The sequence below is a fragment of the Lactuca virosa genome, chromosome 5 (genome assembly GCF_052849685.1).
Source record: "Lactuca virosa cultivar CGN04683 chromosome 5, Lactuca_virosa_CGN04683_v6, whole genome shotgun sequence".
In the NCBI taxonomy this organism is placed as follows: Eukaryota; Viridiplantae; Streptophyta; class Magnoliopsida; order Asterales; family Asteraceae; genus Lactuca; species Lactuca virosa.
The window spans coordinates 306569845-306597335 of record NC_136430.1 but is presented as its reverse complement, the minus strand read 5'-3'; the positions used below and the strand labels follow the sequence as shown (position 1 = coordinate 306597335).

The following is a 27491-nucleotide window of genomic DNA, read 5'->3' as shown; positions in this document are numbered from 1 at the left end:
TGTTTTCGTCCTTTGTAAACAAATTAATAACCTTTGACATTTATCGGTTGTTAGCCCATTTATGGGGATTGATCCCACATCGATGTAGGAAGCTCTTAGTTTTTCCTTTTCATGCTTTATTTTTCCTAGCTACCACTCCATATAACTAATTATTTTTAAACATTAATCACAGTTATGTAAGTCTCTCTTATAAAAAATGGAGTGTTCAATCTCATCGATGTTTTTGTATTTTGCATATTTCTGTGCGGTCTTACAGTGTTGTTGGTTAGAAGTTCCATCTTTTCAGCTTCGAACAAAAGATTGGAAAGAAACGGCGTTTGTTGGTGGCCTTTTCATTTTGGAATAGCCCTTTACTGTTCATCATTAACGTCAAGGTGATACAATGTGCCCAAAGTTGGTTTTGGTTTCATCACTAGTATTTGTGTTCTTATCTTGGAGATGTCTATACCAAGTCCCATTAGGAACTCATATAATCTTTCCTTTTCTTTGGATTCATTTGGACGTCTTCCAATGTCGCTTCTACAACTACTACATGTACAACATGGTGTAGTCTATATTGATTGATTTTTTTCCCACTAGTCTCGTAGTTTGGTGTAGGAAGCCGACACTAAAGCCACATTGATGTGTAAAATATAGTCGTTTAAATTTATAAAACTGAACAAACCAAACTAAGACTATCAACACTAGGCAGTATACCTAATCATGAATCGTATAACTTAGGTAAATGAGGGTGTCGGAAACATGGTGAATGGAGATGTACTACTATTGTTAAATCTAATTATTAATCAACCTCAAAATAAAGCATCTAAAGGGAAATTTATGATAAGTGTCACTCAAATAAACTAGCAAATAAATAAGCATGACTGACTGTATTGAAAACATATGAAATCATAAACTTTGACTATGAATTCTTCATGTTGAACTATGAAGTGCAAACAAGTACAATGCATTTTATTTTCAATCAGTAAACCTTTTTTATGGTTTGAGTATAAAATCATCAACTTTGACTATAAATTAATCCAATTTCAATACCAACTATTGTATATTTATAATTGGGTTCCTTTGATTTTTATAATCCACGTTCATTGCATGTGAAAATGAGTTCTTATTGAATTAATTAACAGTTGTAGGTAATGTACCTCCTTAACATTTTTGATGTGACTAATACAAGTATCTTTTATTTATATGCAAATTTGTAGCTTCCTTAGGTGCATGATACCATTAATATGTGTGGGTTATGTACTGCTAATTGGGAACAATCTGACAACAATGTACTTTGCGGTGGCTTTGGATGGAAACCATGAACCCCTACTCTTAGCATTTGGTTTGGGAACCTTAGAGTGTGAGGAATCTTGGGCATGGTTCATAAGGAGGTTAAAAGAATGTTTAGGTCACAGTACAGAGGTCGGTTTAATAAGCCACCTATGTGATAAAATAGACTATGCCGTTAGGAGAGTCTACCCAGATTCGTATCATGGGTATTGTCCTAAAGATATAGCTCGGAAAATACGAGATTCTATTAGACATAATACCATTGTCGAAAAGTCGTTCTAGAAGTCATGCAGTGCATATAGTGTGCATGAATTTCTCAACATAATAGCATACAACAAAATAGGATTATCTAATCGAATGGGTCGGACTTGGTGCCTTCGACCCATAAGTACAGTAATGAAAACTCACCTCTCAGTCCGAAAACAATTTGAATGAATCTCTACTCCGACAACCGGCTCTACCCGACTCCTAAAAATTAAAACATTTCCCAATTTAATTAATATCAATTTACCAAAATACCCTTGGTCAAAATCGGTCAAAATCAACGAAATCAGCCGAGTCAATTCAGCCCTCGTATGTGGGGCGTACTTCGGATGTACGCGGGGCGTACTCACTGTGCGAGGAGTCGGGACTCAAACTGCATACGCACAGCGTACCAATTGATACGCCCAATGTGTGCACTGATTCTCCACTTAATGGATTAAAAGCTTATTGCTTAAGCTATCATGACTAAGTTGTAGATCCAAGTCCCAAATATCATCCTTGACCATAAAGTTTCCAACTTTATGGTCTTGCATGGCCAATAAGTGCTAAATGCTAAAAACTCCATCCTCTTAACCCATCAAGACAATCAAACACATGCATGGAAAAGGATTATGAACCAAGACCCTATTTTTATTCTTCTAAACCCCTCAATACATCTGAAAGGACAACTAAAATGGACTAGAGCATGCCATACTCCAAAAAAGTCAAGACTTGGCACAAAATGCTCATGAATCAAGGACTTAGCAAGATCTAATGTAATACAAGTCAAGTTTGCAACTTTATGCCTCTTGGAGGTTGCTAGAGAGGTGAAGATCCCAGATCCAATGATCCTTCAAGCTTCCAAGATGGTTCTACTTCCTTCTTACTCCTTCAAGATCACCAAACACACACACAAAGGTCAAGAATGCTCAAACAAGTGGCTAGGGTTCGCTAAAATCAATTGGAGGTATTGGAGGGTGATGAGAGATGAGGTTGGAGGCCATAATGATGCTTAAATAGGGTCCAAACCCTAAAATTTATGGTTTGAGGATCTCTCACGTACGCCCTGTGTACTTAGTGTACGCCCAACGTACTTAGACCCACACATGTACGCTCAGCGTACACAACGTACGCTGGGCGTACACAACGTACGCCCAGCGTACTAACCTCAGCATGGAATTTACAAAAATGCCACTATGGGCGATTTTGCTAACTTTCTCATACACAAGGATGAATACTATAAGTCTTAATACTTGAGGGTTAAATTTGAAAATACCTCAACTTCGGGATGTTACAACAACATCAGCAAAATCCCCGTAACCATGTAGATTTTCATCTTTCTGAATCATAACTTTTTCCTTTTTACTATCATCTACTCCACCCCTATTGAAAACCTTAACTTCTTGTTGGGGAACATTAACATAATAGTCACCCACATCATTAAGATATGTACCAACATCATCATCACCAACGTATTTGTAATTTTCAGGATCCATATAATGAATAGGTGAATACATCACATTTACATTTTCAACAACACTATGAAACTCAGGTACACTAGGAGTCATGAAGTACCTATTTGGTTGTTGCTCCCTTTATCGTTGGATAAGTTAGCAACCGGTTTATTTCCTCTCACGCCACCCTCCGTAACCGCATCACCTTCATCAGCCACCACAAACACTTTCACAACCCTTCCTCCAACCGATTTGATTACGTTGATCAACATTCTAACATCATTGTTTTCAACTATGGCTATATAATGATTCAATTCAGGATGATGGAAACGAAGACTACTTTTATATCTATCTAACAATCCGGTTTTTATTTTCACCAAATATATAAAATCACTATAACTAATATACTCGGAAAATATCAAAGTGAATTCAGAAATTCCTCCATGTGGACATACATATTCCAAATTTGTCTCTACAAATTCCCACCTCCCGTCAGTTACAGCACAAACAAAATATTCACTCGTTTTATTACAAAGGTTTTGAACAAATTTTTCAAAGAAATAATTGTTAAACTGATAATTCTTTGCAAGACTTTATATATAATATGGTTGTTTCGTAACCAAACCTATCATTTTCGTAGTCAAAATAATAATAATAATAATAATAATAATAATAATAATAATAGTAATAATAATAATATTTTACTGCAAAATCGCAGATGAAGACCAGAGTAAATCACATATGAAGTTCATCTAGGAACGTGGGTGGTGTGCGGGGGTATTTATTACTGAAAAATAAAAATAAAAAAACTCAAAAAAAATCATCCGCGAATGTACAATTTTCAATGCACGTCCATCCTTTAAATACTTGTACATTCACAGATGAGAGGCAAAATCACAGATGGCCCTAATCCATCTGTGATTTTAGTGGCTATTTTTGTAATTTTAGGTTTTTTTTTTTTGCTATTTTCTGCAAAAAGTATTAGGAAAAATAGCTATATTTGTAATTTTCTCTTTTGTTTTTTATATAGAAGACCTTTTTATTAAATAACAAATATTTTTTTGAAAAAAATATATATTAAATAAACTATCCTTAATTATCAATCCAAAATATTCTTCAACACACTTTACTTTTTAACTAAACAAACTATCAATAAAATAAAATATATTAAAAAAATGTTTTCTTCCACATGATGCACATGATGCGTAGTTTGTATATTTTTCTTTTGTTTTTTAAACTAACTTTGTAAATCAACTCGATCACTGTTTTTTGCAGTGGTTTTTCAGAATGGTAAATCTACTTCTAAATCTACACATTTGTCCAACCTTAACACACTTCAAATATTGAACTTAATTATTGGAATTTTGAGCTAGGAGAAGTCACTTAATAATAACTTTTAAAATAGAGAAAATTACTAATCTAACCAAATTTCTTAATGAATTCTAACTTTTTAGCCAAAATTTAGGATTTAACTCAAAATAACCATCGAAATCATAGGTGGTTAAAATGGTCTACTGTTTCCTACCTTTATGTACAGTTTCGGCTTTAGTCTATAAATTTTTTTTTTTCATTTTTCATTACGAAACCCTAGACGAAAAAATAGTCTACTGTTTTCTCTGAGAAGTCTACTGTTTCCCAAAGAGTAGATTAAAAATGGTTTACTGTTTCGTCTAAAAACCTACGGTTTCGGTTTTTTTTTTTTTTTTGGTATTTGACTACTAATTAATGCATTTTGACTAGTATATTATACCTACTATATATTAAAAGAAAAAACTCAAGTTAGTGTTTTTTTCATCTTGTTTTTCTCTCGAAAATCATAGTATGAGTTCAAGTGAGTATTTCATATTGTTGATTAATGATGGAAGATGATAGTCAAAATGCATGAAGTAGTAGTTAACTTCTTGCAAATAGTAGCCAAATATTAAAAAAAAAAAAAAAAAAAAAAAAAAAAAAAAAAAAAAAAAAAACGTAGGTTTTTGGACGAAACAGTAGACAATTTTTAATTTACTATTTGGGAAACAGTAGACTTTCTCAAAGGAAACAGTAGACCATTTTTTCATCTATGGTTTCATAATGAAAAATGAAAAAAAAATTCCTTATATACTAAAGTCAAAACCGTAGGCAAATAGGCGAAACAGTAGGTCATTTTAACCACCTACGGTTTCGATGACTATTTTGAGCTAAGTCCTAAATTTTGGCTAAAAAGTGAGAAGTTATTAACGAATTTGGTTAGATTAGTAATTTTCTCTAAAAATTAATGAGTTTATACATAAAATTGATTTGTGACTTTGTAAAACTGATTTATATACTATCACCGAACTCTTGTGTTGTAGGAACATTAAAGTTTAGGCAATCCATTTTTTTTCTTCTTAACAGACTTATAAGGGTTCGTGTGAGCCAAAATGTTTCTCATATGATACACTTTAAACATTATTATCCATGGAAATTCAAAATAAAAAATCCAAAATGTTTATTATATGATACACTTTAAACATCAAGATCAAAACGATGCATGTAGGAGAAGCTTCTTCACCTCAACTCTACCATTCTTTATTCTGAAAAATTAGAAAACGGATCCAACTCTGCCATTCTTTGCAGTTGATCTGTACAAAATAAGCTTCTCTATAAAGCAACAACAGATACTAATAATACTATACCAAAAAATACCAGTAAGCTTATACCTAAACCAGAAGTTGTAACAGGGTCAACATGAAGATTAGTTTCAATCACTGATAAATCATCCATTGGTAACATCCCCTCTAAATCTTTATAAACTTGTTGCTTCAATGCTTCCACCATAGACTGCAAACAACATAACATCAGTTCAATGCTACAAAAGTAAATGATTAGAAAGACTTGAGGTATGAAATTATAATTATACAAAACCTTCTGGAAATCAGTAAGCTCATTCATGGAGAGCTGATATTCTCCATCAAAGGTAGCACCCACAACCTCCATAACAGAATTGAACAAAATCCCAATCCCATCTGCAACACATCTGTACATGTACACCTTCTCATCTAAAACACACGCCTTTGCGTGCTTGATAATCGTCTTCCAATTGTTGTTATTCGGCCCACCAAGTACCTTTATTATCAAATTTTTTTTTAAAAAAAAAAATACTCACCTTTATCCTTAACAGGTATGTAGAGTTTTTTTTTTTTTAAGAAAAAAATATGTATCTTACCCCATATAGTGAGGACTCATTGGTATTATACACTTGTAGGAAGTCTTTCACTGTATATATTTTGAGTAATGCCAACTGGCCATGCAAAACCCCATCTTTTGCTATCTTTTCCAACCTCCATATGTCATCACTTAATGATGGAGGATGGTGTTTTTTGTATACTGCATCAATAAATATTACTGTTCCCTTTGAATCAAGAAGCTCGTATCATCACAAATATAATAGCAGACTGTTTGATATGTCTCTTACTGGGTCTGACTCAGTCAGGCCTTGACTCAATCAGATCTAACTCAATAAGCAACTATCAAATAGAAGAGATATATAAACATAGAATGGGGACTTACACTCTCCTCGCTGGTCTTTTACAATGAACGCATGGCTTCTTGCTTCTCTAACTCTGACTCCAGGAGTGGCATTTTGGACTTTTGTCCCTAACCTAAACTTCCTGCTCCTCCTCCAGCTTGAATTATCAGTAAAAACTACATTACCTAAATCAGCAACTCCATCTTTCAGAGTCAACACCAGATCCCCTGTCAGCAATGGCCTTTTGCCATCTCTTGCAGATACAACTTTGGCATCAAAATCACTCTCAGGCCAATCTTCATTCTCATCAAAAAGGAAATCACCATCAAGAGGAACAATCACTATCTTCTGTGAAGACAAGGGTCCAGATGACACAATCTTATTGGAATTAGTATCAAATAACCCTACTTTTATACTGCTCTTGTCCTCAGATTCTATCCTATTTCCAGTGAAAAATGTAGGAAGCAGCCTATTCAGGAAACGAAGCTGCAAGGATGTAGTTGTACTACACGTATCAAGTGCATCAGAAGTAGATCTATATAAGAAAAATGAAATGCAAGCATGCATTAAAATCATATAATAGAAATATATAGTGGAGATGAAAAGTGTAGGCCCCATGAAAATGAGATAGAGATAGAGATAGAGATACAACCTTGGTGATGTGCCAAAGATCTTTTGAAATGCACTCTGCACTCCATCTTGCACCTATCAGAAAGAATGTAAATGTTTATTAAATTAAAGGATCTTATGAATTCATATTTTTAGAAAGAAGACATGGTAAAGGTAGTACCACTCCTCGAATTAATGGTTCCAATGTTGCCTCTAACTCTTCACGAGAAACTCTCTGCAACACGTTTCTAGCATAACTGCAAAAGAAACAAACAAACACATCAAGAAGATTTGAAGATAATCAAAGCTTGTGAAGTTATTGGAAATTCTACAAAATCTGAATCACTCACTTTGAAGACCCAACTCCCTTTGATTCCTGATTAGAAAATCCAGAACTATTCCCTTCTTCCTCCCCACTAAAGGGTCGTTTTGGCACCATCAGACACAAACAGATAAAAACTAGTTTAGGAATCAAAGCAATGTTAACTGTAAACTGTCGAATAAGGATCATGCTTTTATATGGTGAAAATGATAGGAAGATTGTCTGAAACTTCCAAGTAAATTACCTCTATATGTGTACCTCAAATGTAGGTGTGGGTCTGTCATATAATTAAATATAAAAGTGTAGGATCCAACACCATATCATTTTCTTGTTTGTCTTTTAAAACAAAATCTATGTCTTTGACACGTCGCCTGACAACAAGATTTCTGAAATTCCTACACTTTTTTAGTAAATTACCAAAACTGAATTATCATAACTTTCAGTTTATATACATCCTTTCATTCCAAAAATAAATATCCATAGATTTTATGCCATTTTAACGCTGAAAGTTAATATAAGGTGAGTTAAATTGTTAACATTATACTATCATCGGACCATTTTCAAACACCGAAAGGAACCTTCCCTAACAGTTGAACAGTTATACTCCCATCTAGAAACGAGTATTTACTCATTCTCTTTTCCAAAAGTAACATTATATCAAATTAGGTAGCAACAATGAAAGTTCCAATAATTCATATGTGATGTATAGTAATTTCTTCGCTCAAGAAGGACAAAAATTTCGTGAAAACCGTTTTATCATATACAAATAATGTATTGTAGGGTTTAAAAATCCGAATCCAGAGCCGTAATTAGCCCCACTACAAACAAGTAATTGGGGGGAAACAAGTGTAGATGAGAATGAACGCGTACCTGCTGCGTAGATCGTCGAAGATTGCAGTGCTAGGGTTTTACAAGGAAATTTGTTAGAAGTTGCAGAGACGCGTAGATTCAAATTTTTAACTCTATTTTTTACAAGAAATGAAGAAAGACGAGTACGTTGTATAAATTTTTTACACATAAAAATATTAAACCAACGGATAAATAAAGATTAGTAGTTGAAAATCTTAATGAAATGTAGTTTTAATTAAATTAAAATATAATGTTCGATAAATTATGTATAAAAAACCCTTACTTTTATAACATCATATTTCCGATTACTAAAAAAAAAAAAAAAAAACTATTGGTATATATTCTCTCGAAATCTGGAATGGTTAATCTTTTAAAAGTTATTTTTTTTTTTTTTAGAAATTAAGTAAATTATATTTATTTTTTATACAAAATTGCAAAAATGGTTCATATGGTATGCATTTTTTCCGGTTTTAGTCCAAAACTCGACTTTTTTGACTTCGTAGTCCTTTTTAGCTAGTTTGTTTGTAGTTTTGATCCCTCAGAAAACTAAAAGACTAAAATGTTCTGATATATTTTTTATATATTTTCTATATAATTTAACTTTTATTAATAAAGAACATGGGCCCTCTCTCTCTCTCTCTCTCTCTCTCTCTCTCTCTCTCTCTCTCTCTCTCTCTCTCTCTCTCTCTCTCTCTCTCTCTCTCTCTCTCTCTCTCTCTCTCTCTCTCTCTCCAGATCTTGTATGGAGGGATGAATGAACAATGTTTAACTAAAAAAATCAAAATTAGATCCCTCAGAAAACTAAAAGACTAAAATGTCCTTCTGATATTTTTTTATATTTTTTCTATATAATTTAATGTTTTATTGATAAAAAAACAGGGGCCCTCTCTCTCTCTATGACACCTAAAAATTCAAGCAAATTTAAACTTTTTAAAACATTTTAATCCATTAAGTCATTACATAGTTTGTTTTCAAAATACAGTTATCAGAGTATCCCAGTATCAAATCATAAAAGTCATAACAACGAGAGGAGCGGTACGATCATGCATTCGCCTTCCCGCGATCACCAGAGGTACCTGAAACAACAACTGAAACTGTAAGTCTGAAAGCTTAGTGAGCTATCCCCCAAAATACCAACCACATGACCATGCCATATAAACATATAACCAAACAGCAAGCATAATGAGCCTTCAGCCTGACTGGACCGCCTCGCAGGCCTTCAGTCTATCTGGACCGTACTCCGAGCCTTCGGCACGTCTGGACCGCCTCGCGGGGCCTTCAGCCTATCCAGACCGCTCGTCGGGCCTTCGGTCTGACTATCATACCCTCTTGGGTTTTGTAGTCTATCCGGACCGCCCTGGGTATGTTGGCCTTCAGCACAAAGCAGGACCGCCTCAACCCAACACCCAAATCAAACAACATGTGCATATACATTCATAGGCTATCATAATAACAAATAAACCGATCTAACAGATCAAATAGCATAGCAACGTCCTAAACCAGGACACCGACCTACCCGGGTCATATCATAGCATAATCCTGTAACTAGGATATCGACCGAACCCGATCACTAAGCATAAGCATATCACCATCCTAACTAACAGGATGCGAAACAATGCACATATCATGTAATAATCCAAATACAAATCCATAAGGGCCGGCCTTGGTGCCTTAGACCCTGTTGATATAGTGAGGATAACTCACCTCGCAACTGACGTCTGAAACTAGAAGGCTCAACTCTCGGATCACCAACACGAACTCCACCACCTATAGTTACCATAAACCCTTTTTCATAAATTTCCAAATTACCAGAATACCCTCAGAAGTCAACTGGTCAATTCTTGGTCAAAGTCAAAGTCCACAGTCAAAGTCAACAGTCCATGTTGACTCAACTCGTCGAGTGTAGTTTACCGACTCGTCGAGTCCTTCCTGAACTCGAGAAGTCGTGAAATCCTTGATTGGTTCGTCGAGTTCTCCTTTAACTCGCCGAGTTCATACGTGTCCAAGAATTGGGAGAAACCCTAGCCGACTCGCCGAGTCTTCGAACGACTCGCCGAGTTCAAGGCAATCTTCAACGGACTCGCCGAGTTTGTTCATCAACTCGACGAGTTCATGACCATCTTCATATGACTCGCCGAGTTGACTATGCAACTCGCCGAGTCCTTGCAGACCTTCATCCATGCAGACACTTTTTAAGCCATGCCAAGGTTCCAGATTACAGATCCAAGCTTCTAAGGCATGTTTATCATGTAAAGTTGCAAACTTTACACGCATGCAAGGCCCTAAAGGCTCTAAATGACCAATCTAAGCTTCTAATGGAGCTTTACACCATATGAGAGTCTCATCCTTGCAATAGATGGAAACTTTATGGACTTAGGACTCAAAAGAGGTTCAGATCTGAAGTTTCAACTTCAGATCTAGCTCCTATACCAAAATCCCTTCATGAATAACTAAAGAAAGCCCTAGTTTCCACATAAGAATGATTATAGAAGAAAAAGAGGTTAAGGTAACAGCTGGTTACCTCCAAAACGTGCCCAAACTGAAGCAGACTCTGGATCCACACAGAAATCTTGATGCTAGCCTCTTGATCTACAAATTCCCTTCACAAAAGTCACTTCCCAAAGCTCCAAAACACTCTCCAAGCTCTCACTCACGGAAATTAGGGTTTCTGGGTCTCAAGAGGTGATAGAGGAGAGTGGGAGGCGCTAATGGTCCAATATATAGGGTGCAAAAACCCTGAAAATTAGGGTTTCCACTGCCAGCTCCTACTCGTCGAGTCGCCCATGCCGACTCGACGAGTCACTCATTAATTAACGTGTCCTGGCCCGCTGCTACTCGACGAGTCATAGCGTCAACTCGTCGAGTAGACCTTAAAACATGAAATCTAAATGGAATAATAAGGATACCTGACAGTTGGGATGTTACAATTCTCCCCCACTTAACTTAGACTTCGTCCTCGAAGTCTGCTGTAGCGAATAACTTCGGGTAATGCTCCCGCATCTCAGCCTTCGACTCCCATGTCCACTCGGATCCCCTCCGATGCTCCCATTGTATCTTCACCAACGGAACCGCCTTGTTGCGCAGGACTTTCACTTTCCTTTCCAAAACAGATATCGGCCTCTCAATATAATTCAGGCGCTCATCAACCTGAATGTCATCCAGTGGCACCACTGCCTCCGGGTCCACAATGCACTTCCGCAACTGCGAAACGTGGAAAGTACTGTGGATCCGACTAAGCTCCTCCGGCAGCTCTAGCCTGTAGGCCACCTTGCCAACCCTGGCAACGATCCTGAACGGCCCAATATATCGGGGACCCAATTTCCCCCTCTTCCTAAAGCGGATCACACCCTTCCATGGTGAGACCTTCATGAGTACCATGTCACCCACCTGGAACTCCAACTCAGACCGACGCCTGTCGGCGTAGCTCTTCTGCCGGCTCTGAGCGGTCTGCAGCCGCTGCCTAATCTGTTGAATCTTCTCGGTAGTCTGCAAGACCACCTCCGTCCGACCCATCACCCTGTGACCAACCTCACCCCAACAAACCGGGGTGCGAGATCTCCGCCCGTACAACAGCTCGAATGACGGGCCGCCAATGCTGGAATGATAGTTGTTGTTGTAGGCGAACTCTGCAAGCGGTAGGTGGGAATCCCAGCTCCCACCAAAATCAATGACACACGCCCTCAGCATATCCTCGATGGTCTGAATGATCCGCTCGCTCTGACCATCAGTTTGCAGATGGAATGTCGTGCTGAAGTGAAACCGCGTGTCCAGCTCCTCGTGGAATTTCAGCCAGAAACGGGAGGTAAACCTGACATCCCGATCGGAGACAATAGAAACGGGAACCCCATGGCGAGACACGATCTCGCGAACGTACACGTCGGCCAAATTTTTGGCCGACGATCTTGATGGGTTTTAGGTACAACAAATAAACTAGAAAACAATTCCTAAGTTCACATGCAACCTACTTGGATCTATGTTTTAACTATTGAACATACAACTTTGAATTGCAAAACAAGAACCCTAGAGGAGAGAGGCTAATTTCGAAATTAACAAACTAGGGTTTTGGGTTTACATACCTTTCAATTGATATAGCAAACAATTGATATTCCCTTGATCTTGATCTTGATCTTCTTGGAAGCTTTAGCACCACAAGTGTAATGCCTCTAATGGAGTCACACCCAAACTAGCAAGAAGGAAAGTAGAAGAGAGAGAGAGGAGAGGGAGTATGCAAAATCTCGGCCTTAGGGTTTCTTCAAAAGAAAGAGTGACCAAAAACATGAACCAGGAGGCTCCTTATATAGCTGAGGGATTTAGGGTTTAAGGGAAACCCTAGTTATCCTTTGCTTAGGGCCTAAGCAAACCCAAAGCCTTATCTTGGAGCCCTTGGACGAATTCTCTAGGGTTTCCCCTAGGGTTTTCGTCCACCCCCTTCCAAGGGGGTTCTGGAACCTTCCACTCAACTATTAGTTAATTGCAAACTAGTCCCTGCACCTTATAATTAATTCTTTTAACCCCAAAATCAATTCTGATTAATTTCTGGCTAACAATTAATTAAACATAATGATTTCTAATTAATATATTAATCCATTAACATATTAATAAATCATTTATATATATATATATTAATTTATTAATCTTATAAATTAATATCTCTCCTTTCATAATTTCCTTGTCCAGTTGCTAGGTTGAGGGCAACCCAAAAGGACTGTGCTGCTATCAATTCAAGTACATACCAATTATAGTTATGGGCTTAGACACCTAATCCAACAGTCTCCCACTTGGATAAGTCTGTAACTATAATTGCTAGTATGCCTTCTAAATTTGACCAGCAAATTGTAGCTTCCAAAAGCTGCTGCCGAACTCTGACCCAGTCAGTTACGTGTCCTAAGATAAGTGATCATATAACCCTTCGTTCTGCTTGATATCCCCAGACAAAAGACATGGAATGTAATCAATCTGTTTGTCCAGAATCTATGTTTCCCGATTTCTGATTTGTGATGATGTAGGACTTCTAATCGAACACATCAATTTAGTCCTGGCTGGGCCCAGCACATAAGTCAACACCAAATCATCGAGGGGCCCACAGATATCGCTTTTCCTGTTAGGGCAAAAGGAACGAATAAACGTTGACTCATATGCTTGTATCTTTTACTCATCAAATTATGCATGACAATACGTTTTATAACACCAAGTTACTGATGCGTTTTCGTGTCACCAATGCACAACCGACTTGTAAATTACAACTCATATATCTTCGTTTCAAGATTATAAGATATTATCGTCTCAGTATTACTCGTGATGAATTCCATGAAGTAATACTCTGAGCGTGGGTTTATCCAATACTCAAATCTCAATTTCTGAGTACTCATGAACATTGCAGCAATTCTATTGCCATGTCTATCCTTAGACAATCTGCAATCCAATTCATGACAGTCTTAATTCACTACTTACTTCCAAGAGTACGAGCGACTGTGGAGTTTGAATAATCTCATTATTCAGGAAGTAAAACATGCAAAAATGAAACACAATAATAAACAATTGACAAAAGGTAGTAGCCAAACTTATAAATAATACTTTATTATTTAATCACCAAAAGTCAACTACATTTACTTTGTTACAAGTTTCAAAAACTAATCTAACTACTAAAACTAATATCATCTTTCAGTCCTATGCTCCGAGCATGCTGAATATGCTTAGCCCTACTCAGACCCTTTGTGAGGGGATCTGCTGGGTTATCTTCAGATGACACCCTCTTTACTATAAGATGGCCTTCTTCAACTCTATGTCTAATGAAATGATACTTTCTGTCGATATGTCTGGTCTTACCATGATCTCTCGGTTCCTTTGTCAAGGCAACCGCTCCTTCATTATCGCAGAAGAGTTCCATAGGCTCCTGGATGGTTGGAACAACTCCGAGATCCCCGATGAAGTTCCTCAACCAAGCTGCTTCTTTCGACGCTTCACTTGTTGCAATGTACTCTGATTCACAAGTAGAATCAGCCACCGTATTTTGCTTGGAACTCTTCCAAGTAACTGCTCCTCCATTCATTAAAAATACCCAGCCCGACTGAGAACGGAAGTTATCTCTATCCGTCTGAAAGCTGGCATCACTGTAACCATCTACTCTCAAAGTATCACTGCCACCAAGCACAAGAACCCAGTCCTTTGTCCTTCGCAAATACTTGAGTATATTCTTAACTGCTATCCAATGAGCTCTACCTGGGTTTCCCTGATAGCGACTGACCATGCTCAAAGCAAATGCCACATCAGGGCGAGTACATGTCATAGCGTACATGATCGATCCGACAGCGGAAGCATAAGGTACACGACTCATGTCATCTATTTCAACATCTGTACTCGGGCATTGAGTCTTACTCAATTTGGTATTGCTCTGGATAGGTAGCTCTCCCTTCTTGGAATTTTCCATACTAAACCTCTTTAGTACCTTATCCAAGTATGTGCTCTGACTAAGTCCAATTAGTCTCTTCTTTCTATCTCTCAATATTCTAATCCTAAGAATATAGGCAGCTTCTCCAAGGTCTTTCATTGCAAAACACTTTCCAAGCCAAGACTTAACCTCTTTCAAGGTTGGAACGTCGTTACCAATGAGTAATATGTCATCGACATATAACACCAAAAAAGTTACTATACTCCCACTAGCCTTGATATACACACAAAACTCATCTTCACTTCTAGAGAAACCAAACTCTTTGACTTTCTCATGGAAGCAAAGATTCCAACTGCGAGATGCTTGTTTCAATCCATAAATGGATTTCTCAAGCTTGCACACTCTATTGGGAAACTTTGCATCAACAAAACCCTCTGGCTGACTCATGTAAACATCTTCAGCCAACTTCCCATTAAGGAAAGCAGTTTTGACATCCATCTGCCAGATTTCATAATCATGAAAGGCAGCTATGGCGAGCAATATCCTAATAGATTTAATCTTAGCCACTGGCGAAAAAGTCTCATCATAGTCAACCCCTGGGGTTTGAGTAAAACCTTTTGCAACCAGTCGAGCCTTGAATGTATGCACATTCCCATCCATGTCTGTCTTCTTCTTGAAGATCCATTTGCACCCAACTGTCTTGCGACCTGGTGCACTATCAACCAAATTCCAAACTTGGTTGTCATATATGGACTTAATCTCGCTGTCCATTGCCTCTTTCCACTTGGAAGCCTCTGGGCCTGCCATTGCTTCCTTATAAGTGACTGGTTCATCTAAGTTTACCAGTGTTCTGTCACTTATGAATGTGTCACCATCTGAAGTAATATGAAAACCATACAACTCAGGTGGCACACTCACCCTAGTGGATCTTCTAAGAGGTAATGAGTTATCAATTGGTTCAACAGGAACTGTTTCCTCTGGTTGAGTGCTAGTGTCATCTAAGGTTCCTTCATTGGCTGACTCTTGAATTTCTTCAAGGTCAATAGTGCTCCCACTGTCCTCTTTGAATATGAGCTCTCTTTCAAGAAAGACTCCTCTTCGTGCTACAAAGACCACGTTCTCACTAGGCCTGTAGAACAAATATCCAAAAGACTGCTTTGGGTAACCAATGAAAACACATTTCTCACTTCTAGCTGCTAGCTTGTCGTGAGTCTCTCGTCTTACGAAAGCTTCACAACCCCAGACTTTAATATGTGCTAACGAGGGAACTTTCCCTGTCCACATTTCGTGAGGTGTTTTGGCAACCTTCTTTGTAGGGACAAGATTGAGGATGTGGGCGGCTGTCTCTAAGGCATACCCCCAGAAGTGAATAGGAAGCGAAGCCCGACTCATCATAGAACGAACCATGTCTAACAAGGTTCGATTGCGCCTCTCAGCTACACCATTTAACTGTGGTGTCCTAGGAGGAGTCAATTGTGAGACTATCCCACATTCTTTCAGATAGTCGTTAAACTCGATACTAAGATACTCCCCGCCTCTATCGGATCTAAGTATCTTTATCTTTCTGCCCAATTGATTTTCGACTTCATGCTTAAACTCTTTGAACTTTTCAAAAGTTTCTGACTTATGCTTGATCAAGTAGATATATCCATATCTGCTATAATCGTCAGTGAAGGTCACATAGAATCGATTAGCATCTCTTGTAGTTGATCTGAAGGGTCCACACACATCCGTGTGTATGAGATCCAACAGACCTTCACCTCTTTCACAAGACCCTGTGAATGGTGATTTTGTCATCTTTCCCAAAAGACAAGACTCACACATATCATCTGACTTTAGGTCAAATGATTCCAACACTCCATCCTTTTGGAGTTGGGCTATGCGTTTCTTGTTAATGTGTCCAAGACGACAATGCCACAAGCATGCCTTGTCTACACTATTAGACAAGTCAATATTAAGTACACTATTTCCTAGGCTATCAACACAAGTCACTGTTTCATACACACCATTACAAGGCAAAGCTTCAAACATAAAAACACCATTCTTATAAACAGAAATTGAACCATTCAAATCATTAAAAGAATATGTAAAACTTTGTCTGAACAATGCATGAAATGAAATAATGTTTCTCGTCATCTCAGACGAATAGCAACAATTTATTAAATCTAATCTAACATCATTACTAAGCAGAAGCTGATAAACTCCGATCTTGGTTACTGGTGAAGACTTTCTGTTTCCCATGATCAGGTTTATCCTTCCTCGCTCTATCTCCTCACTTTCCTTTAGACCCTGCAAATCAGAACAGATATGAAAACCACATCCTGTATCAAGGACCCATGAACGAGAAGATAATGAGTTATTAGCAGAAATAGTGTAAATACCTGCCGAAGATGGCTTCACTTTGCCATCCTTGATATCTTGCAGATACTGTGGGCAAGATCTCTTCCAATGCCCCTTTTGGTTGCAGTAAAAGCAAACTGCCTCTTTTGGATCAGAAACATGGGGAGTGGAACCATTGGGCTTAGCCTTTGGGCCATTACTAGATGACCCAACTTGAGCCTTGCTCTTCCAGTTTTGCTTGGGAGGACCTTTCCTCTTTTTCCCCTTTCCCTGTCCAATAGCCAAAACAGGGGCACTAGCAGGTGTGGAGGGTATACTTTTACCTTTCATCCCTGCCTCAGCTGTCTGCAACAAGTTGTGCAATTGGGCCAAGGTCTGCTCAGTATTGTTCAAATGGTAAGTTAGAATAAACTGACCATAACATTCAGGAAGTGAGTTCAAGACCATGTCAATGGCCAATTCCTCATCAAAGTGAATATTGAGCTTGACCAAACGCTCTATGTAGCGTTGCATTCTTTGCACATGTGACACAACTGACTCCCCATCTTTCATCTTGCAAGCCATGAGTGACTTGACTACTTCGAACTTTTCTTGACGAGCTCGCTTATGGTACTTTTCCATAAGGTCCTTGTTCATCTCGAAAGGCCAGTAGTCCTCATAGTACCTCTGCAGTTCTGGGGACATAGTTGCCACCATGATGCATGCCACTTTGGTAGCATCATCGTAATGTTTCTTGTAGGCAGCAAGATCTTCAGGAGTAGCTTCATTCTCATCAAGCTCTTTGAGCTCCTTTTCAAGAACATATTCTTTGTTCTCGAAACGAAGAGCCATCTTGATGTTGCGCATCCAATCGTTATAGTTTGAGCCATCCATAACGACTTTGGAGCATATATTGAGCAAAGAGAAGTTTTGGTTGGAGGAGGACGAAGCAGAAGTGTTTCCAGGAGTAGACATCTGAAAAGAAAGAAAGTTTTAGTTAGATTTCAAGATACCTTAATAGAATAACCCAAAGATATAATATCAAGGTTAGGATCCAACTATGAAGATTCACAACTTAGAAATGGGATGCCGAGATCCAAGTGCAAATTTCATAAAGGTAGGTGAATGACGATTCACCAATTCCACCATTAGACGAAACAAACGAAGTGAAATTCCTAATTCTTTTGAGATACATTGAAACTATTCAATGGCATGTTTTAATCTCAGATTATGCTCTTCTATTTGTGACTGGGATGCCGAGGATCACAAACAAGATGTGAATAACCATGCAAATGTGCTTGGTAACCTCATTGTCTTTATCATTAACTATTGATGTGCTGGTAAACCACACACGCTCCATCAAAATGACAATTATGAGATACCCATTACTACTCTTTATTGGTGCCTTTTAGTGTGCTGGTTAACCACACACGCTCCACTAACGACCAATAAAGCATAATGTGCAATTTCATGGATTAGCATACTTTTCACATTTTTCCTAAAGTAACTAGAGTTGGGATTTTGAAAATAATGTTCTAGTACTTTCTTTAATATCATTATACTTTTAATGAGAAGTAGTTGTCCTATCAAATCCGTTCTGCTAACGACCCTCCACTAATCAAGGAAGCGGTGGGTGAGAGTGGACACCCATTCAACTACCATTTTATAGGCAGTTTCCTTATACCCCCCTTATAGATTAGCTTCGTGAATGAGGCATACTAGCGATTTGACTGACCATATTCTTATACATATAATATTAAACCTTTAATTATAATATATATAAGGTGTGTTTTAAAACTTTTTAAAACTTCAAGGGTTTATATAAATTTCGAAATTTAAGCTGTTAAATTCAAATTTAAATAAACCAATTCACTAGATTTAATATTTATCTATTAATTAACTATTAATCAAATTATTAAATCTTGTAAGGATTATCTAATTAAATTAATCAATTAATTTAATCCTAATCCTTATCCCTCTAATTTCGAAAAATAGGGTAAGGATAATTATCCAATTAATCTAATTAAGTAACAATTATCCAAAAAACAAGAAACCCTAGTTATCCTCTAGCATATTTCGAAATTTACAAGGGAGGAGGCTAGGGTTTTCAAAACCCTAACCCTAATTTCGATTAGGGTTCTTTGGAGGCTAGGGTTTTCGAAAAAACCCTTTGATCCAAAACCCTAGAAATCGAAAATTTGGCCTTTAGGATTTAATAGCTATAAACCCTAATTTGCAATTCAACAATTGTAGCAATTCAATTTAAAACAACAATGGCTCTGATACCACTGATGGGTTTTAGGTACAACAAATAAACTAGAAAACAATTCCTAAGTTCACATGCAACCTACTTGGATCTATGTTTTAACTATTGAACATACAACTTTGAATTGCAAAACAAGAACCCTAGAGGAGAGAGGCTAATTTCGAAATTAACAAACTAGGGTTTAGGGTTTACATACCTTTCAATTGATATAGCAAACAATTGATATTCCCTTGATCTTGATCTTGATCTTCTTGGAAGCTTTAGCACCACAAGTGTAATGCCTCTAATGGAGTCACACCCAAACTAGCAAGAAGGAAAGTAAAAGAGAGAGAGAGGAGAGGGAGTATGCAAAATCTCGGCCTTAGGGTTTCTTCAAAAGAAAGAGTAACCAAAAACATGAACCAGGAGGCTCCTTATATAGCTGAGGGATTTAGGGTTTAAGGGAAACCCTAGTTATCCTTTGCTTAGGGCCTAAGCAAACCCAAAGCCTTATCTTGGAGCCCTTGGACAAATTCTCTAGGGTTTCCCCTAGGGTTTTCGTCCACCCCCTTCCAAGGGGGTTCTGGAACCTTCCACTCAACTATTAGTTAATTGCAAACTAGTCCCTGCACCTTATAATTAATTCTTTTAACCCCAAAATCAATTCTGATTAATTTCTGGCTAACAATTAATTAAACATAATGATTTCTAATTAATATATTAATCCATTAACATATTAATAAATCATTTATATATATATATATTAATTTATTAATCTTATAAATTAATATCTCTCCTTTCATAATTTCCTTGTCCAGTTGCTAGGTTGAGGGCAACCCAAAAGGACTGTGCTGCTATCAATTCAAGTACATACCAATTATAGTTATGGGCTTAGACACCTAATCCAACAGATCTCTCCTGAATTGCCAAGAAATGGGCGCTCTTGGTCAACCGATCCACGATGACCCATATCGCATCAAATCCCTTCGCCGTTCTTGGCAGCTTGGTAATGAAATCCATCGTGATCTGTTCCCATTTCCACATGGGAATCTCTAGAGGCTACAGCTTGCCATGCGGCCTCTGATGCTCGGCCTTGACCATCCTACAGGTCAAGCACCTCTCGATGTACCAAGCGATTTCTCGCTTCATGCACGGCCACCAATAACTCAAACTCAAATCCCGGTACATCTTGGTGGCCCTCGGATGAATAGAGAAATGAGACTTATGAGCCTCCTCCATAACCGTCTGCCTAACTTCACCAGACATCGGGACCCAAACCCGACCCCATCGGGTCAATAATCCCCGACTATCCTGCTCAAATCGGGTATTCTCACCCTTGATCCTCTCCAGTTTCCAATTCTCTGGTCGCATGCCCTCAACCTGGGCATCTCTGATCAAACTCACAAGCGGAGAGTCCACTGCTATCCTCATACATACCGCTGGGGTGGAAGACCCAACTGACTTGCGGCTCAAAGCATCCGCAACCACACTCGCTTTACCAGGATGGTAAAGGATCTCGCAGTCGTAGTCCTTGAGTACATCCAGCCACCTGCGCTGCCTCATGTTCAGGTTTGGCTGATCCATGATATGTCTCAAGCTCTTGTGATCCGTGTAAATGATACAGCGGACCCCATAAAGGTAATGTCTCCATATCTTGAGGGCGAACACCACCGCCCCCAGCTCCAAGTCATGCGTAGGGTATCTCGTCTCATGCGGCTTCAACTGCCGCGACGCATAAGCTATCACTCGCCCTCTCTGCATGAGGACCGCCCCTAAACCTGTGATGGATGCATCACAGAACACCAAAAAATCCTCAACTCCCTCCGGGAGTGTCAAGACTGGGGCCTCGCACAACCGTTGACGGAGGGTCTCAAACGCCCTTTGTTGCTCAGGGCCCCATCGGAAATCCACCCCATTCCTCGTCAAACGAGTGAGGGGTACCGCAATCTTGGAGAAGTCCTGTATGAATCTCCGGTAGTACCCTGCCAATCCCAAAAAGCTCCTGATGTCTGAGGGAGATTTCGGAACCTCCCACTACATAACCGCCTCGATTTTGGCCGGATCGACCAAAATCCCCTCTTGGTTAACGAGATGTCCGAGGAACTGGACCTCTCGTAGCCAAAACTCACACTTCGAGAACTTGGCGTACAGCCGTTCTCGTCTCAGAACTCCCAATAACTCCCGCAAATGCTCCTCATGCTGCTCTCGGGTCTTGGAATACACCAAGATATCATCTATAAACACTATGACCGAGCGATCGAGCATCGGTCTGCAGACCCGATTCATCAGGTCCATGAACACTGCTGGCGCGTTGGTGAGCCCAAACGGCATCACTACGAACTCGTAATGTCCATAACGAGTTCGGAACGCGGTCTTCTCCACGTCCTCCTCTCTGACCCTGACCTGATGATACCCAGACCTCAAGTCTATCTTGGAAAACCAAGATTCACCCTACAACTGATCAAAGAGATCGTCTATCCTCGGGAGTGGGTAACGGTTCTTCACCGTTAACTTATTCAACTCCTGGTAGTCAATGCACATCCGGTGTGAACCGTCCTTCTTCCGGACAAAAAGAATCGGTGCTCCCCATGGAGAACTGCTCGGACGGATGAACTGCTTGCCTAGCAGTTCCTGTAGCTGTGACGACAGCTCCTGTATCTCTGGTGGTGCCAATCGGTACGGCGCCTTAGCGATAGGGGCCGCACCTAGCACCAGGTCGATCCTGAACTCGACCTGCCTCACCAGAGGTATCCCTGGCAACTCCTCCGGAAACACATCTGCAAACTCCCTGACCACCGATACATCGGAAACAGAAATCTGATCCCTGACCCGCGTATCTACCACATACGCTAGATAACCCGCATACCCGTGCTGAATGTACTGTCGAGCCCTGGCAGCTGAACAAACCCCTGATCCCACTTTGGTGCCCTCGCCATATACAATCAGTTCTCCCCCACTTGGGGTTCGAATTACCACTCGCCGGCCATCGCAATCAATTATAGCACCGAGTCGACTGAGCCAATCCATGCCTACAATCACGCACACCTCCCCCATGGGGATCGGAATCAAATCTATTGGAAAGGACACCCCGAAAATCTCCAAATCACACCCTCGATAAACTGAAGAAGCAGAAACCCCGTGTTCGTTGGTGATAGACACTCGCAACGGACACTGTAACTCGCCTACTGGCACACTGAACTCCCTACTAAATGACTGAGATACGAAGGACCGACTCGCCCCCGAGTCAAATAAGACCAAAGCAGGCAAAGAGTTCACTAAAAACGTACCTAATCACAGGTACAACAGATAAGCATACAACAGATATTGTAAATGAGATAAAGGACAGAAACATACCAGCAACCACGTCCGGTGCTGCCTTGGCCTCCTCGGCCGTAAGCTGAAAGGCGTGCTCCTGAGCCTTCGGGGGCTCTGCCCTACCCTGTCTCCCATCAGTAATCCTCAGTGTAGCTGGCGCTGGAGCCTGCGCCGGCTTGGCCGCCAGCTGTGGACAGTTGGTGTTCACGTGACCAACCTGATGACAATGATAGCATATCCTCATATCCGAGGCAGGGGCAGACTGACGGCAGTCCCTAGCAAAATGCCCCTCCTTGCCACACCTGTGGCACCCGCTACTAGATCGACAATCTCCAGTATGACCCTTGCCGCACTTTCCACAAGTGCGGCCCTGCTGACCCCCGGCCCTAGAATCAGCGGTCTTAGACCGCTTCGGCGCCGGCTGCGACTTCACCGGGGCCGGCCGCCGCTCCATCAACTGCAGCCCGATCTCCAACTCACGCCGCTTAGCGGCCTCCTGTAACTCCAATAGAGTATCACATCGCTGTGTGGCAACAAACTGTCGAATATCAGTCTTGAGCATGCTCAGATAACGTGTCATCTGGGCCTGCTCAGACGCGAACTCAGGGCAGAACATCGCCCTCTCAGTGAACATGTGGGTGATCTCTGTCACCGTCTCTCCATCCTGTCTCAGACTCAAAAATTCCTGTGCCAAACGTTCCCACTCGACCCGCGGAATGTAACGGGCGCGGAACATGTCCCGGAACTGCTCCCAAGTAACCGCAGCTCTCTGCTCATCCGTGTATGACCCTGTCGTCAGTCTCCACCAATCCTTGGCCCCGAGCCTCAACATGTTCAGGGCGCACCTAACCTTCTGGTCAGTAGGACATGAACACGTGAAGAAACAACCCTCCACGTCGGATAACCACCTCATGGCTCGAATAGGGTCTTGTGTACCGTCGAATGTCGGGGGCTTCGTGTTATCGAAGTCCCGGTACTGGAAACCCCTACTAACTCCTCCCTTACCGCTGATACAGCTGAAGCAGCTGCTGCGGCAGCTGTCTCTGCAAGAGCCGCGTAGCGCTCATCAAAGTACTCAACCATGGCGGTCTTAATCGACCCGAACATCTCCGACAGCTGTGCCCGGAACATAGCAGCCACCTCATCATGCAGAATCTCCTGAATCCTAGCATCCAACTCGTTCGTACCCATCTGTACCACCGGCTCAGGTGTTGTTGGCCCCTCCTGGCCTCCGTCCCCTGATCCTGATCCCGAACCGGATCCAGCCACAAAGCGCCTCGTCATCACCATTCTGAAACATAGCACAAGATATCAGATGATCCATATAAATAACTGGGAGTCAACTCCCTACTAATCCCTAGGGATTGTGACTTACTTGACACGGTATGGGTCCTGCGCTTTCAGTAGTACGGGCCCATACTACCTTCCACACCTCCCATATTTGCCTCAAGCATCACCACAATGCCCTAACTGAATACACAACATGGCAAGCGCTCAATCCTCACTCTTAGAGGAAATGCTAAATATCTCATAATTGGCCTCCCGACCTCACACAACCCACCCGTCCATGGAACTTCCACCAACCCTGCAGCACTAGTGTATGCTAGTCATACATAACGTTGGACCCTATAGACTTTCGAATATCCAATCCTACCCTAAGCTCCCAATCAAACAAGAACATAACATAAGGCCAAATCAAACATTCTCAGACTATAATATCTTAGTTATGTATAGTCGTGATGCATACACTAAGAAACTACAGTAATGATGTCAATCTCATATAAAGATAACCCTAGGCTAGCAGGCATCATGTAATCAGGCAATTCCTGAAGATCCCTAGCCTAGTACTAACATGTTGTTTTAACATATCACATAATCAAATAACTGTATGGTATTTTGGGGATACTTACTGGCTCCGACTGATCGTACATCCTGCATCTTCATTCGCTTATTTTGAAAATCGTTTAGAAATCATTTTGAAAACCTTTCCTTGATTTGAGACTGGATTCACACGCATGTTCCTCCAATTCACTCAAACCAAGGCTCTGATACGAACTTGTAACACCCAAAAATTCAAGCCAATTTAAACTTTTTAAAACATTTTAATCCATTAAGTCATTACATAGTTTGTTTTCAAAATACAGTTATCAGAGTATCCCAGTATCAAAATCATAAAAGTCATAACAACGAGAGGAGCAGTACGATCATGCATTCGCCTTCCCGCAATCACCAGAGGTACCTGAAACAACAACTGAAACTGTAAGCCTGAAAGCTTAGTGAGCTATCCCCCAAAATACCAACCACATAACCATGTCATATAAACATATAACCAAACAGCAAGCATAATGAGCCTTCAGCCTGACTGGACCGCCTCGCAGGCCTTCAGTCTATCTGGACCGCACTCCGAGCCTTCGGCACGTCTGGACCGCCTCGCGGGGCCTTCAGCCTATCCAGACCGCTCGTCGGGCCTTCGGTCTGACTATCATACTCTCTTGGGTTTTGTAGTCTATCCGGACCGCCCTGGGTATGTTGGCCTTCAGCACAAAGCAGGACCGCCTCAACCCAACACCCAAATCAAACAACATGTGCATATACATTCATAGGCTATCATAATAACAAATAAACCGATCTAACAGATCAAATAGCATAGCAACGTCCTAAACCAGGACACCGACCTACCCGGGTCATATCATAGCATAATCCTGTAACTAGGATATCGACCGAACCCGATCACTAAGCATAAGCATATCACCATCCTAACTAACAGGATGCGAAACAATGCACATGTCATGTAATAATCCAAATACAAATCCATAAGGGTCGGCCTTGGTGCCTTAGACCCTGTTGATATAGTGAGGATAACTCACCTCGCAACTGACGTCTGAAACTAGAAAGCTCAACTCCCGGATCACCAACACGAACTCCATCACCTATAGTTACCATAAAACCCTTTTTCATAAATTTCCAAATTACCAGAATACCCTCAGAAGTCAACTGGTCAACTCTTGGTCAAAGTCAAAGTCCACAGTCAAAGTCAACAGTCCATGTTGACTCAAGTCGTCGAGTGTAGTTTACCGACTCGTCGAGTCCTTCCTGAACTCAAGAAGTCGTGAAATCCTTGATTGGCTCGTCGAGTTCCCCTTTAACTCGTCGAGTTCATACGTGTCCAAGAATTGGGAGAAACCCTAGCCGACTCGCCGAGTTCAAGGCAATCTTCAACGGACTCGCCGAGTTTGTTCATCAACTCGACGAGTTCATGACCATCTTCATATGACTCGCCGAGTTGACTATGCAACTCGCCGAGTCGTTACAGACCTTCATCCATGCAGACACTTTTTAAGCCATGCCAAGGTTCCAGATTACAAATCCAAGCTTCTAAGGCATGTTTATCACGTAAAGTTGAAAACTTTACACGCATGCAAGGCCCTAAAGGCTCTAAATGACCAATCTAAGCTTCTAATGGAGCTTTACACCATATGAGAGTCTCATCCTTGCAATAGATGGAAACTTTATGGACTTAGGACTCAAAAGAGGTTCAGATCTGAAGTTTCAACTTCAGATCTAGCTCCCATACCAAAATCCCTTCATGAATAACTAAAGAAAGCCCTAGTTTCCACATAAGAATGATTCTAGAAGAAAAAGAGGTTAAGGTAACAACTGGTTACCTCCAAAACGTGCCCAAACTGAAGCAGACTCTGGATCCACATAGAAATCTTGATGCTAGCCTCTTGATCTACAAATTTCCTTCACAAAAGTCACTTCCCAAAGCTCCAAAACACTCTCCAAGCTCTCACTCACGGAAATTAGGGTTTCTGGGTCTCAAGAGGTGATAGAGGAGAGTGGGAGGCGCTAATGGTCCAATATATAGGGTGCAAAAACCCTGAAAATTAGGGTTTCCACTGCCAGCTCCTACTCGTCGAGTCGCCCATGCCGACTCGACGAGTCACTCATTAATTAACGTGTCCTGGCCCGCTGCTACTCGACGAGTCATAGCGTCAACTCGTCGAGTAGACCTTAAAACATGAAATCTAAATGGAATAATAAGGATACCTGACAGTTGGGATGTTACAAGAACAAGAGCACAAAACAAATGACACTTCTTGATTTCAGTCGGAGAAAAATCAAATGACACTTCTTGATCTAAAGAAAGATCAAAATGCATCAAGAACAAGAGCACAAAACAAAGAGAGTGTGACATTTCTCAAGTGGTTGAATTCTTATGAAATGAATGAATCTGAAAATCTCTAAAACGCAAACTCACAAGAAAATTCTAAAACGAATGAGAAGAAGATGATCCTTAAAAGTCGTGATAGAAAACACACATACACACACACACCTATTAATCGAGCCATCTGAGATGAACAAAAGACATCCATGGTTTGATTTCACCCTTAAAATCCATTTTTAATTCGAAATTGATTTGATATTGCATTAGGGTTTACCGGGTTTGGATCTTGAGAGATCGATGGGGTTTTCTTTTTCATTGTGTATGTGTGTGTGTCTGTGTGTATGTGTCTATCATTAGGAGGCTGGGCAAATGGGATGTCGACGATGGGTTGGGGGAAGATTCTTGAAGATGAACTTTGAATCTAGGGCTTCACTGGAAAATTCAAAGAGAACAAAATGGAGGAGATGTTACAAATGGGGGCTCTTGTTGCTGGTTCGTTGGATGCCGGAAATGCTAGGGCCGACAATGATAAGGAGGTCGTAGGACTTGTTCTGGTCGGAGCAACAAAGAGAGAGATAAAAAGTGATGATGAATGATGTTGTTTGAGATGAAGCTCTTTCCCCAACCCATATTTCCTTTTTGAAATGAAAAAAAAATCAACTTTTGGGTTTTAATTTTTGGGTTTAAGGAGAACAAGAACACAAATCTCCAACCATCAAACAATGTCTTCTTTTTCTAAAATCGGACTTTGATCAGTATGTGTGTGTTTTGATTATTATGAGTGTTCATCAGTAGGAAGAATCTGATGATGAAGATA

At 40.3% G+C, this 27491-nt stretch overlaps 1 protein-coding gene across 1 annotated transcript in view; it reads right to left on the bottom strand.

Moving 5' to 3' along the window:
* Window positions 1-5362: 5362 nt before the first annotated feature.
* Window positions 5363-27491, bottom strand: part of LOC145113033 (calmodulin-binding protein 60 B-like) — a 37712-nt gene continuing 15583 nt past the window's right edge. The window contains exons 4-12 of the mRNA XM_079049143.1: window positions 8261-8290; window positions 7419-7484; window positions 7250-7325; window positions 7112-7164; window positions 6501-6994; window positions 6157-6317; window positions 5856-6056; window positions 5651-5771; window positions 5363-5572 (exon numbers count right to left, since the gene is read on the bottom strand). Coding sequence (XP_078905269.1) covers window positions 5520-5572; window positions 5651-5771; window positions 5856-6056; window positions 6157-6317; window positions 6501-6994; window positions 7112-7164; window positions 7250-7325; window positions 7419-7484; window positions 8261-8290 — 1255 coding nt within the window. The 3' untranslated portion in view covers window positions 5363-5519. The remainder of the gene's footprint in view (window positions 5573-5650; window positions 5772-5855; window positions 6057-6156; window positions 6318-6500; window positions 6995-7111; window positions 7165-7249; window positions 7326-7418; window positions 7485-8260; window positions 8291-27491) is intronic.